The 14,240-nt window shown below is 43.1% G+C and overlaps 1 protein-coding gene across 12 annotated transcripts in view; it reads right to left on the bottom strand.

Moving 5' to 3' along the window:
• CAP1 (cyclase associated actin cytoskeleton regulatory protein 1) overlaps positions 1-10,864 on the bottom strand; it is a 29,102-nt gene extending 18,238 nt beyond the window's left edge. For 4 of the 12 annotated variants that reach the window (XM_086380907.1, XM_086380920.1, XM_086380914.1 and 1 more), the window contains exon 1: positions 10,695-10,864. In XM_086380907.1, coding sequence (XP_086237033.1) covers positions 10,695-10,801 — 107 coding nt within the window. In that variant the 5' untranslated portion in view covers positions 10,802-10,864. Of the gene's footprint in view, positions 1-10,350; positions 10,411-10,694 lie in introns of those variants that run through there. The other 8 variants (XM_086380964.1, XM_086380997.1, XM_086380953.1 and 5 more) reach the window with 2 other exon arrangements.
• Between the last annotated feature and the right edge of the window lie 3,376 nt (positions 10,865-14,240).

Raw genomic sequence — 14,240 nt, 5'->3', positions numbered from 1 at the left:
GCACAGGGAACTCTACTCAATGCTCTGTGGTGACCTAAATGGGAAGGAAATCTAAAAAGAGGGGATATATGTATACATATAACTGATTCACTCTGCTGTACAGCAGAAACTAATACAACATTGTAAAGTAGCCATACTCCAATTAAAAAAAAAAAAAAGACAGTAACCTGGAAAACTGTTAAGCAGTACAGTATAGTGGTTAATAGCATTATTCTTCAGAAAAGTCAGATAGATTAGGAGTCTCTGTGTCTGAGTGTTACCAAAGTTTTTGAACCTCAGCTTCCTTATTTGTAAAACAGGAACAACAGCATAAAATCCAAAGGGCTGTAGAAAGAATACGTGAGGAAATACATGTGCAATTGTTTGACTGGCTCAGTCCTGAAACATGGCTAGGATTCCATAAACATTAACTAAATTGTCTTCTTACTAATCTCATCAGTCATCAAAATCCATAGGCTCTATTTTGTGTATCATAAATAAATGCCCCTTGTCTTCATCCTGATTTATAAAAATTCAGCCATCATGACGTTGCCTAGATTACTGCAATAACTTCTTCACTAGTCCTCTAATTTCAGTAACACACCCTCTTATCCATTCTCCTTATTACCACAGTGACTCATAGTAAAGTCCAAACAAGGGTTTCCACAATCTGGCCCTGTTTTAAATTTCCCACCTCTCCGCCAGTTTTATCTCCTGCCACACCTTTCCTCAACATTCCACAGCAACCCAAACTACTGGCAATCTCCAGAAAGAGTTACGCTTTCTCTCACTTTTAAGACTTTTCAATGCTATCCACTCTGCTTGGTTGCTTTCCCTCCCAACCTGTTCATTATCTCATAACTCCTACTACCTTTTTCAGATTCAGCTACGCTATCACCTCCTCTAGCAAGTTTTTTCCGGTTTGGTACGCTTTCCCTTCTCAATCTGCCCCTAGAATTCCTACCATCTATTAAATCTCAGCCAAGGTATCATCTCACCAAGAAGCATTTCCAGTATGTCTCCCACAATATTTCATTGTGTACTTATTTCTACCATACACTTCACACACAGCTTTAAAATCATTTAATAGTCAACAGGCAATTAGTCACCCTACAGAAGAGACCATGTCTTGCCTTTGTAATTCCAGTATTATAAATGTGGTAGGCACTAAACACAATAGGTTAATATAGGTCCTTGAAAAAAATGATAATAATAAGGGCCTTTACCCTCTCTCCCCTCAACACAAGCCTGGCTGTCTCCTCTCTGTGTCAAGTCTGAGGAGACGTGTGGGGTGTTTTTCCCCCTTTCTTAAAAAAAATTTTTCCCCCCAATTGTAGGATCTAACAAACATTGTCTTTCAAATAAACACAGCCTTCTTGGGCACAAATTACACTGATATGGAGATTGTCAAACCAAATACCTTAAGGAAGATAACTTTATTAGATGATATACTATCAATTAAAAACAAAATTCCTCGACTTCCCTGACAGTCCAGTGGTTAGGACTCCACAATCCCAATGCAAGGGGCACAGGTTCAATCCTCGGTCGGGGAACTAAGATCCTACACACCCCAAGGTGCAGCCAACAAAACAAAAATTTATAAAGAAAAAAAAAACAAAAGTCCGTTATAGTTATGCTTTACATCATCAAACTACCGCTTCTTTGTCTAGTAATTCTATGATGTATGTTACAAAGATACTGATCCCCATCTTTAGAGGAAAGAAACTGACAGAAGTTAGAGTGGGGAAAACACAAATTCTCAGGCTCTTCCCACCACTCTACATGGCTTTCAAGCGCTTAAGGGACTAACGGGTTCATCACAGCATCCAGCCCCAGCTGTTTGCTGAGCACAGCACTGTGGCTTCAAGGTCTCTTTATGGTATCCTGAGTCACATTATTAGCAGCCTTCAATTTCCTCCATGGAGGCCAATATTTTTTTCACCTTCAGTAGAGATGACACATATTTGGAAGGTAAATATTTACAATAAGATTTTTCCCAATACAGAATCTAATCTTGTTCCCTGCCATTTTTGGTTGCCAATAGCCAACAACTGTATGTAAGTGTCCATAAATGAATATACAGATTCCCAACTATTTATGTGTTCATCATAAAACCCTCAGAAGGCGAGGCAGTCTTAATTACTCAAGTCTTAATAAAACTTCAGGATTCAGGAGACCAAGGTTTGAGTCCCGACTCTGTCATGTATTAGCTGTGAAACTTCAGGACAGTCATTTAATGGATCATCACCTGGCACACCTGGGGCTTCCCAGATGGGGCCAGTGGTGAACAGCAACCCTGCCTATGCAGGAGACCTAAGAGATACGGATTCAGCCCCTGGGTTGAAGGAAATGGCAACCCACTCCAATATCCTTGCCTGGAGAATCCCATGGACAGAGGAACCTGGCAGGCTTCAGTCCATATGGTCACACAGTCAGATGCAACTGAAGTGACTTAGCATGCATGCACCTAGCACATGGAGATGTAAGGATCCAATGAGTTGGTTTTATAGATAAGTAGCTCAGCTGGTAGTAAAGAATCCGCCTGCTATGTAGGCGACCCCAGTTTGATTCCTAGGTGGGGAAGATCCCCTGGAGAAGGGATAGGCTACCCACTTCAGTATTCATGGGATTCCCTGGTGGCTCAAACTGTAAAGAATCCACCTGTAATGCAGGAGATCTGGGTTTGATCCCTGAGTTAGGAAGACCCCTGGGGAGGAGGGCATGGCAACCCACTCCAGTATTCTTGCCTGGAGAATCCCCATGGACAGAGGAGCCAGGCAGGTTACAGTCACAAAGAGTCAGACACACCTGAGCGACTAAGCACAGTCTCTTTGGGAGCCTTAAAATGCAGTTCAAAGGTAAAATGTTATCACTGCCTACCACGTACTAGAATATAGGCTCCAGAAGCATGGGAAATTTCTTCATTCTCCCTGCCTCTGCTCCCCTAACTGCCCCCCCACCCCCAAATTTCCAGCATCTAGAAAACCTGGCACATAGGAGATGCTCATAACATGAAAGTGCTCAGACTGTCACAGCTACTGAAGAAATGGCAGACCCACGGTCTCTGCCATCTAGAAGCTTTCATTCTTATTGAGAAGGACAACACAAATGCCAATGGAATAAATACTGAAGACTATGTGTTTTAAAGTTCTGTTAAGAGATTAATTTCATTTGGATTGGGAAAAGTTAAAGTATCAACCAATACACTGGAGCTTTTTCTTTGTAAGATGTTGTATGGTCCTAAATTACAGAGTATAAATGACTATATGCTTGGAGTTCAGAAGAAATCAATGAGGACTAGAGTTAGTCTCAGGGGTTTCAGGAGAGAAGTGGGGCAGAAAAACTAAAAGAAAAAAGAGAAGACATTCTAGAGCAATGAAAAGCAAATCGAGACCAAGGAGGCTCAGTACAGAGTGTGAGCGGACAGTCTACAGAGTATTATGGGGATAAGCAAGGTGGGCTAGTTATGGAGGGCACTGAGGGCCAGGCAGCATTTGAATTTCGTGCTGTGATAAATGTGAAGCCTTTCAAGGATGTTGAATGAAGGAGTAATATGATGAAAGCAAAATTTTTACAAGTACTGAGAGAATCAGTTTTAGGGGGAAAGAAGGACGATATTAGGATTTAGGTTAGGTTGAAAGCTATTCAACTAGCTGCAAAATAAAAGTGCTACTGCAAAAAAACATTTTTGATATTGCAAAGGAAAAAAAAAATCACTTTTAGGGCACTAAGTGACCAGCACCTGAATTAACAGTAAAATAGTTTTTCTGTTCTGAGGGAGTCTAGCAGGAATGACAAAGCTGTCTTTCACCGAATCACTGGCTCTCAGGATCGGGAAAGAGTCTAGAAAGCATAATCAGATGCAAGAACAAATCTTTCAACATCCTCAGCAATTAGTCAGGTAGCCTCTGTTCAAACACCCTCAGTTGGAGAACTCAAGACTTCTGGAGGCAGCCTATTCCATTCGCACAGCTCAAAGTATTTAAAAGTTCTTCCTTATATGGAGGCAAAACCAGTCTCCCTGTAACTTCCACCCACTGATCTTGGTTCTGCCCTCTGAGGTCACACAAACCAAGTGAGCATTAAACACAGAACAAGTATTAACTGTCTGGTACTGCTGAGTATAGTAGCATTCAGAGAAGGAAGTCAAAAATGACTCCACAGTGGCAAATTCAGGGGAGTAAGAGAATGATGATGCTATAGGCAAAAACACGTTTCTGGCATGTTCTAACTAAGGCAAGAACATGAGATCAATCTTGGATACACAGTTTGAACAGAAGATGAAGTTTCCAAGTAGGAATATCCAATAAATAGTTAGAAATAAGCTTGGGGAAAGATCAAGGCTGGAGATCAAAGTTTACAAGTCATCAGCAAGGAAACATCATTAAGTAATGAGAATGCATAGGCTTTTGGAGGGATATTATGCAGAACAAAAAGAAACGAGGAGCTTGATTCTCCAGCAACTTCTTTTGTGGTTTGAAACTAAGTGAAATCAGAAATGGTCAGTGACTCCTGCCAAAGCTGCTCCATATTCTCCTCATTCTAACAATTCAAACAACCCAATTCCTTCTACCTGTCATTCAGAAGTAAATGGAACCAGGTTACTCCTGCAGTTCTTGCCTCTTTTCACTAGGCAATTAAGGCAGTGGAATGAATTTCTACTTACAAAAAGCTGCTATGATCAAATGTTTTCTGCTTTGTCTGGTAGTTGTTCCTGTAGGTCATACCCTTAAGTAGAAATGAAAATAAAGCAACTATACAAGTCACCCTGTATATTATTGTAGCCCACCCGATCTGCTTCAAAATGCTTCTGCTGGCCTTTACTTTGGAATTCTGTTCCCAGGATGTTATCCTAAGGAAGTAATACTAATGTGGGAAAAGTGACAGGCATGAAGATGTTCACTGCAGTGTTAGCTTAGACTTCTAATTACAGGGAAATAGCTACATGCACTGTGGAAAAAGACTTGAAAATAACACAAGATTTACAATATTTGCCAAGTTAGAGCAATGGATTTTTGCACAATTTCCCCTTCTGTTTTCCAAACTTTAAAAAAAAAAAAAAAAACATAGTTATATAATTTCTTTTAAACAAAAGACAACAAAACAGTTCCACTTGGATATCTCTTCTAAGCTACTGCTAAACCATAAGGCATTAGTTTAGTTCTACTCCTAACAATATAGAAATTCTCATCACTAGGCTCTAACATGTTACAGAGCAAAACCTACACATGCTAACAGGATACTTACAAGTTGGCTTGTAACCCAGAAACCAAAGAACAGACAGCACTTCACCCCAGTAAAGATGCTATCTAAATCTAACCCAAATCAGGAGCCAATGTTCTTCCCCAAGCATTTGGTTTCTCTGATGAAACCAATGACATTTAGTGCCCAAGTCACTGCCACCCCAGCAAGAAAGGTCTGTCTTCTAGAGAGGGAAAGAATTCTGCCTAATATCAGCACTTGTCTCCTGTTCCCTCAATAAACATGTCCTCTATCTAAAGCTCCAGGAGTGAGTAAAGTTAGTAACTGTACAAGCTGAAGTCAGATTTAAGAACTAGCTGTTTCAATGCTTTGGGGCAAAGAGATAACTTTGTGTGGTCATGGGTTACCTTCTCTCTTATATTCAATGAACATTCATTCATATTATGAAGACTAACAGCATAAAAACACTCAGTAGGCATCTTTTACATTATATAAGGAAAAACCACATTGGTTGATTTCAGTTGGTAGTTGCTTTAAACAGAACAGCATTTCCCATTCTCATGCATAAAGATAGATTCAAGGATGTCATTTGTCCCTAGCCATGATTCAGCTACAGCTACACATATGAAAAGATCTGTGACTGTACCTCTATAATTAACTTAAGTACAGGAATTTTACTGACCCCTGGAGGGAAAAAGACAACAACAACAAAGCTCACTCTTTAAACATTTCAACTATGTTTTGCAGTGGAATGGAAAAATGTGACACAACAGGTCTGGTAATATAAGGCAAACAAAGCTGCATTGTAGCTGAGGAGTATTTTTAGAGCTTTGATAGTTTTTATTATGTTTACGTGATGGCGTATCAAGAACAAATAGTTCCACGGTGAATGCTAGAGCTGCATTAACTTTACGGTCATGAAACTACAGTCGACCCTTGAACTACTTGGAGGTATGAGCACAGGCCCTCAGTGCAGCAGGAACTCCACAAATAACTTTACAGCCAGCCCTCCATATCCTTCTGTGTAACTGAACCCTTGAAAATCCATGTTGTACGAGGGTCAACTATATAACAATTTTATCAGTCAAAATAAATGTTGAATAACAACACCATAAACTGCATGCAATTTAAACTAAATGATAGGGACCTTCCTGGTGGATAAGAATCCAGAAGATAATACAGAGGATAAGAATCTACCTGCCAATACAGGGGACACTGGCTCCATCCTTGGTCCAGGAAGATTCCACATGCCTCAGAGCAACTAAGCCCATTCGACACAACTACTGAGTCTGAGCTCTAGAGCCCACAACTACTGAGTGTGAGTATTACAACTGCTGAAGCCCATGCACCTAGAGCCCATGCTCTGCAACAAGAGAAGCCACTTCAACGAGAAGCCCATGCACTGCAACCAAGAGTAACCCCCAGTCGCCGCAACTAGAGAAAGCCTGTGCGCAGCAGTGAAGATCCAGCACAACCAAAAATAAATAAATAAAATGAGAATCCCTGTTTGCTAAAGAAAGCTGCCTAAGTGCAGGCAAAGAAAAGAGGAATTTATATACCTCCAATATAGGAGAAATATAAATCGGCTGACTTGTGCTGTCAACTAATACAAATCTCATTTCTAGTGAGTGCCTTAACAATGGCTTTCTTCATTAAGATCACATTCTCTGAGGGGAAAAAAACCACAAAACAGCCAGTCCTTCAAAGCCCACCCAGAAATTCCTTGAATAAACAATTCTTGACGCTTCAACGAAACCCATGACCCATTTCTTGCAAAGTACACTGCACTTATCATGTGCCATACACTGTGTTAATCACGGCAATGGAGCCTGCTCTCAGAGAACTGAATTGAAGATAAGACACCACACAATCAGAGCTAAGATATTTTCTCATGCACTATTCTCCATGCGGGAGACATCTGGCAATATCTGAAGACATTTTTGGTTATCACAGATGAAGGACTGCCCCTAGCATCTTATAGGTAGAGGCCAGGGATACTGCTGAAATCCTACAATGCACAGCACAACCCTGCAAAATGAAGAATTATTTGGCCCAAAATGTGAATTATGCTGAGGTTGAGAAACTCTGTTCTAATGTAATCATGAGCAAAAGGTAAGTGCAAAAGGTACAAATAAAATGCTAATAGTTTGGAACTCTCTAAATCAGAATGTCAATCTGTACCACCCAATGAAAACTAAATTAAGGATCTGACTCTGGAGAACTCTGTAAATTGGACAAAAGAGTTTAGACTTGATTTTCTGGGAAAATGAAGCCAGTGAAGGGGTAACAAGATGAAAATGGTTCTTTTCAAAAAAGCAGTCTGGTTTGGTTGAAAAGCTTAAGTATCGATATGAAAGCCAGCTTAATAGAAAATAAACTGATGAGGGTAAGGCAAAGAAATAATCAGTAGGACTGCCTAAGATATGGCTTGATGATCCTCAGATTTCAAATCTCAGGATTAAATTTCAAACCAGAAGGTTCAGTTTCCAATGACACTGCATTTGCTTAAGTAAAATGCATCTTTGATTCACCACGCCTCACAGAAAACTGAAAGAAGGAAGTCACTTTTTAAAGGCTCAGTTCCTAGTTGAAAAATAACTGCAACTAAACAAAGGTATGTATAAGGAAGAAAAGGGATGAAAAAAAGGCTTCAATCCTTCAGGCTGGAAACATTTTACAAACTAAACAGCTAACCTCTGCAAATCAAAAATACACACACTGAAGCTTAGCAATACTACTACTTTTGATTTGTATGACAGGTTGTACTTGACAAAGTACTTTCACTACTACCACTTTATTTAAACTCCTCCAAAACATCTGACGAAGTATTTTTGGGAAAGGGGAAGAAAATTCAACTGTAATTTCTTTATACTGAACAGCAGTAACTCAAAACAATAAGCAAAATGGCAACCACAGAATAAATCCAAATGCATTCAAACAAGGCATCAAAAGCCCCTGACAACCTGGGAGCACCTACCTTTTCTTTCTGGTTTTATCTTCCCCTACAAACCCAAGACCCCAGTATTTCACTGAACAATATAAACCCTCTCCTGCCTCCAAATCTTTGTTCGTGCTGTTTCTTCTAGCCGGGATACCTTATTAGACACCTTTGCCTAGATGTGCTGCAAACACCTCAAACTAAATACGTCCAAAATTTATTTTCTTTCCATATCACCTCTCCAGTTAACCTTCTTCACTGAGTACCTATCTTGGTAAATAGTACTACCACTTCCCTAAACCAGAAAATCAGACAATTGTCCTAGGCTCTATTTTTTCATTTCCATAAGTAATCAGCCTCCAAATCTATGGATTCCATCTTTTTCATATTGCTCAAATTTGATCCCTCCTCTTCTTTCCATTCTCACTGTCTTAGTTCAAGCCATTGTTCAACCTTGCAAACACCCGTCTACTTCCCCATTAAGGTCCTTCCCCTCCCCCCTCCAGAGGCAAATTATTAATAAAACATCAATCTGACCATATCATTTTCCTACTTAAGAGTGTTCAAAGCCTCTCCACAGCATTCAGGGTAAGCTCCAAATTCCTTAGCAGGGTTTACAAGGGCCTTCATATTTGATCCCACCACTGCCCACCTCCTCCACTTCTCTGAGCTTTACTGGAACTCCAGTCTTGGTCTTTCAACACCCAGTCTCCATTTCTTGCATTGGACTCTTTGGCTGGAAATTCTTTTTTCAGATTCACCATATGGCTAAATAAATCCTGCAAGACTTACTCTCCCACTTCCTCCCCAAAGCCTGGAAACCTGGCTCAGGTAGTCCTGTGCCCACACAGCGCACCTCAACACTGTAAGCTACCCTCGATTTACTTGTCTGCTTCCTCCTCCATTCCAAGAGAACTACTGTATTCTTGGTCACCAGGGCCAAGCGTCTCATTTCATACGTGCCTCACACATATTCAATAAATGACTAGCAAATGATAAACGTGCTGGGCTCCCCACCCCGTTTATCACTTGAACAGGGATCCCTATAAAGAGCTTCAACTGACAGTTCTGATACTAACCTCTGCTTTAAGTTTCTCATCCTGTCTTCATCGAGCTCTTCGTTGTTTGAAACTCATCTTAAACCCTGCTTCTGCAGAAGCGATTTTCCTGAGCCCCTTGTTACATACTGCCATAGTACCCTGTTCTTTCCTAACAGGCATCACATTTATAATATTTGTTAAATTCCCTGTGACCAATGTCAGATCCATAAGGGCAGGGTCTACCTTATTTTGTTTCTGCAACCCCTGGATATGGCAGAGTGCCTAACAAAGAATGAACATAATTTGTTACACAGAATTTAATCCTGTGAGGTGAGCAGAGATCTTCACTTAAAAGATGAGAAAAAATGAGGCTCAAACAAAGTAAATAAAGCACCTATGGCTACCGGGGCTTTGCAGTGGAGCCAGACCAAACCTGAGCCAACAGATTTTATGACCAGAAGTATGAGATACCTTCAATAAAGTTAACTTGGGTTTTCAAGATAAGAACTACAGACTAAGAGAAAGGGGAGGCTCTCAAATTGCAAACACAAAGACCTGCTCCACTCTTTAAAAAAAAAAAACAACTCCCCAGGCATTCCAAACATGCTGTATTTTTAAATAAAAGTTCCACGCAGCGGGTAGCCTTTAAACCTGCAACTGCCTGAGAGACACCTACCGGAAGACCACCCCAAGGTACAGAAAGGTTCCTGGGAAATGAACGGGGGAAGGATCTGGGGCTGGTAAACTAAGGAACTGAGGTCTAGATTCCGATTGTTTCCCTGTTAAAGATTGTTTCCGATTGTTTCGCAGTAAGACAAGCCTCGTCTCTTCGGGAATCAGTTTACCCATCCAAGCAATGGGGGCGAGACCAGGACTAGTGAAGACTCTTAAGGTCTCGGAGGTTTCTTTCAGTCAGAGCTCCTTAGGAATCAGGCCTCCGTTGAGACTGACCTCCAGAACCGCTAGGTCCAGCGGAGGGAGGGCCTCCACAGGAGAGCCCGGCTCAGTTGGTCACCCCGGCCCCACCTCAAGAGACCGCGCCCAGGATCCGGGGTCGGCGTAAGAGCCCCACAGCGCCGGCCCCCTCAGGAGGGCTCACCGCACGCACCTAGGCCAGAAAGGCCATTAATAACGTCAAAGGCCAGTGGGCCGAGGAGTGGACCCCAGTCACTCCCCACCGCGCACACTCACCTCAGACTTCTGTCTCACCTCTGGACTGTGATCTGCCTCTCTCCACTTCCGGCAAGAACCGCCCAGCAACCTTCGCGCGACCCACTTCCGGGCCCTCACTGGGCGCGGCACCCCCACCGGAAATGAAGGGCCGGCTAAAACGCCGGCCCAGTGGAGGGACCCGGGAGGAAGTCTGGCCGCCCGGCTAGTGACTCCGCCCCTTACCCGCCACGCCCGGGAGTAAGAATTCCCCTCTAGCTTGGTAAAAGAGCCCCGCCCCCGAGGCGGGAGCGACGGAAGGCTAGACCACGCCCTCCAACAGTAGTAGACCAAGCTAAGCTCCGCCTCCCTCTGGGCGTGGATACCTCGGTTTCCCCGTTTGTGATGTTAGGAGGCCATTGCTCTGGGCAGTGTCTCGAGAGGACCTGCGGAGGCTGGGTGTGGGGAGGGGTCGGCGGGGGCGCTCAGGCATAGCCCAGGATTTCTGGGCGTACCCGCCGCCGCTGCCTTGCTAGCTCTCGCCGGGGCTGGGAAGGTGGAAGCGCAACCCACTTCCTGTTAGTTCGGTGCGCTCTGTGACCATAGATGGTCAGGTCTGGGGCCGCGCGGAAGCCTCCGCCCCGCGGTTTAGGAGTCCTTCTTCCCCGCACTCAGGGTGTGGTCCCCGAAAATAAGATAATCGAGAGGGGAAAAAAAGATGAGCAGAATTAGAAGAGATCTTGCTTCACTCTGCTAAAACCTGGCTTCTGAGGCATCTTTGCCCCGGCTGGGCGTTTCCAGCCGGCTGCCACTCAGTCCGGGGGAGGTTCAGCAAGGTGGCCGCTAAGCGCAAGGAAGACTTCGCTTCCGTGCTCCTTGGGCCTGGGGATCTGAGCTTTGTTCTCTCAAGGCTCACGCTTTCCAACCAGTGATTATCCTCCCACAAAGATTTTATTTCCAGAAAAAAATTGGCAAGATGCCACCCCTTCAGTTCAACGCCTCTGACGGCTCCAAGTGTCAAGTTCAATGCAAGCGTTATATGCCAGAGTCACTCATTCAACAAATACAATTCTTATAATAACGACTACCATTTACTGCGCGCTGAGTACATGCCAGGCCTCTGCTGAAAGCTTCAAGCTCATTTTCACTTAACTCTAATAGGAACTCTCCGCGGTAGGTACCATTATGGCCTCCAGTTTTCAAGCGAGGATGCTGAATTATTTGCCAAGTTCACAAAGTATCGGAATTTTAGAGGAAACACATTTATGTGACTAAACCCCAGAATGTAACCCCTGTCATAGACCATACTGGAATCATCTACTGCAATTTGGAGGCAGTGATAGCCCTGGTGGGAAGACATCTGGGGTTCCAGCTATGGCTTAGGTGCTTTGCCAGGGGTCAGAATTTGGTCAGGTTACCTAAGTTCTCTAAACTTGGGGCTCTTCTCAGTTTTATGACTCCCGGAATAGTTAACAGAAAAAAATCACGTGACAAAATATGGAACAAAAATTGGAGTATATTTTAAATAATGACATTTAACAAGAACAGTGTCTCACACATAAATTTTATTCAGACATAACATCAAAAGTTGGAAAACTCAGCAGTGGCCACAGGACTGGAAAAGGTCAGTTTTCATTCCAATCCCAAAGAAAGGCAATGCCAAAGAATGCTCAAACTACCACACAACTGCACGCATCTCACAGGCTAGCAAAGTAATGCTCAAAATTCTCCAAGCCAGGCTTCAACAGTCCGTGAACTGTGAACTTCCAGATGTTCAAGCTGGATTTAGAAAAGGTAGAGGAACCAGAGATCAAATTGCCAACATGTGCTGGATCATCGAAAAAGCAAGAGAGTTCCAGAAAAACATCTATTTCTGCTTTACTGACTATGCCAAGGCCTTTGACTGTATGGATCACCACAAACTGTGGAAAATTCTTAAAGAGATGGGAATACCAGAACTCCTGAACAGCCTCCTAAGAAATCTGTATGCGGGTCAGGAAGCAACAGTTAGAACTGGACATGGAACAACACACTGGTTCCAAATCGGGAAAGGAATATATCAAAGCTATATATTGTCACCCTGCTTATTTAACTTCTATGCAGAGTACATCATGAGAAATACTGGGCTGGAATAAGCACAAGCTGGAATCAAGATTGCTAGGAGAAATATCAATAACCGCAGATATGCAGATGACACCACCCTTGTGGCAGAAAGTGAAGAAGAACTAAAGAGCCTCTTGATGAAAGTGAAAGAGGAGAGTGAAAAAGCTGGCTTGAAACTCAACATTCAGAAAGCCAAGATCATGGAATCTGGTCCCATCGCTTCATGGCAAATAGATGGAGAAACAGTGGAAACAGTGACAGACTTTATTTTGGGGGGGCTCCAAAATCACCACAGACAATGACTGCAGCTGTGAAATTAAAAGACACTTGCTCCTTGGAAAAAAAGTTATGACCAACGTAGATAGTATATTTAAAAGCAGAGACATTACTTTGCCAACAAAGGTCCGTCTAGCCAAAGCTTTGGTTTTTCCAGTAGTCATGTATGAATGTGAGAGTTGAACCATAAAGAAAGCTGAGCACTGAAGAATTGATGCTTTTGAACTGTGGTGTTTGAGGAGACTCTTGAGAGTCCCTTGGACTGCAAGGAGATCCAACCAGTCCATCCTCAAGGAAATCAGTCTTGAATATTCATTGGAAGGACTGATGCTGAAACTGAAACTCCAATACTTTGGCCACCTGATTCGAAGAACTGACTCATTTGAAAAGACCCTGATGCTGGGAATGATTGAAAGTAGAAGGAGAAGGGAACGACAGAGAATGAGATGGTTGGATGGCATCACGGATTCAATAGACGTGAGTTTGAGTAAACTCTGGAAGTTGGTGATGGACAGGGAGGCCTGGCATGCTGCAGTACACGGGGTCACAAAGAGTCGAACATGACTGAGCGACTGAACCGAACTGAACATCAAAAGATTATATTTGAGTGCTTCGTGTGTGTGTGTGAGTGTGTATGTGTGTGCGCATGCGTGCACGTATGCATGCTAAGTTGCTTCAGACTCTTTGAGACCCTCTGGACTCTAGCCTGCCAGGCTTCTCTGTCCATGGGATGCTCCAGGCAAGAATACTGGAGTGTGTTGCCACACCCTCCTCCAGGGGATCTTCCTGACCCAGGATTGGAACCCAGGTTTCCCACGTTGCAGGCAGATTGTTTACCATGTGAGTCAACAGGGAAACCAGCCTGTGTGGGTAGCCCAAGGCAAGTAGCCTGCCTGGCCTTCATTGTAATCAGCTCTACATTTAGCCATTCTAAGTCTCTTGCAACGGTAGGTGTTGCAAGAGGTAAGTGTTGCAAGAGGGCATCAGAGGGCAGACTCACTGAAACCATACTCACAGAAAACTAGTCAATCTAATCACACTAGGACCACAGCCTTGTCTAACTCAATGAAACTAAGCCATGCCTGTGGGGCAACCCAAGATGGGCGGGTGATGGTGGAGAGGTCTAACAGAATGTGGTCCACTGGAGAAGGGAATGGCAAACCACTTCAGTATTCTTGCCTTGAGAACCCCATGAGCAGTATGAAAAGCAAAATGATAGGATACTGAAAGAGAAACTCCCCAGGTCAGTAGGTGCCCAATATGCTACTGGAGATCAGTGGAGAAATAACTCCAGAAAGAATGAAGGGATGCAGCCAAAGCAAAAACACCCAGTTGTGGATGTGACTGGTGATAGAAGCAAGGTCCGATGCTGTAAAGAGCAATATTGCATAGGAACCTGGAATGTCAGGTCCATGAATCAAGGCAAATAGAAAGTGGTCATACAAGAGATGGCAAGGGTGAACGTCGACATTCTAGTAATCAGCGAACTGAAATGGACTGGAATGGGTGAATTTAACTCAGATGACCATTATGTCTACTACTTCGGGCAGGAA

The sequence above is a fragment of the Bos grunniens genome, chromosome 3 (genome assembly GCF_055505025.1).
Source record: "Bos grunniens cultivar Pamir isolate PY7600 chromosome 3, Bosgru_T2T1.0, whole genome shotgun sequence".
NCBI classification, from domain to species: Eukaryota; Metazoa; Chordata; class Mammalia; order Artiodactyla; family Bovidae; genus Bos; species Bos grunniens.
Note: the sequence above shows the minus strand (reverse complement) of the source record. Positions and strands in the feature narration are given on the sequence as shown.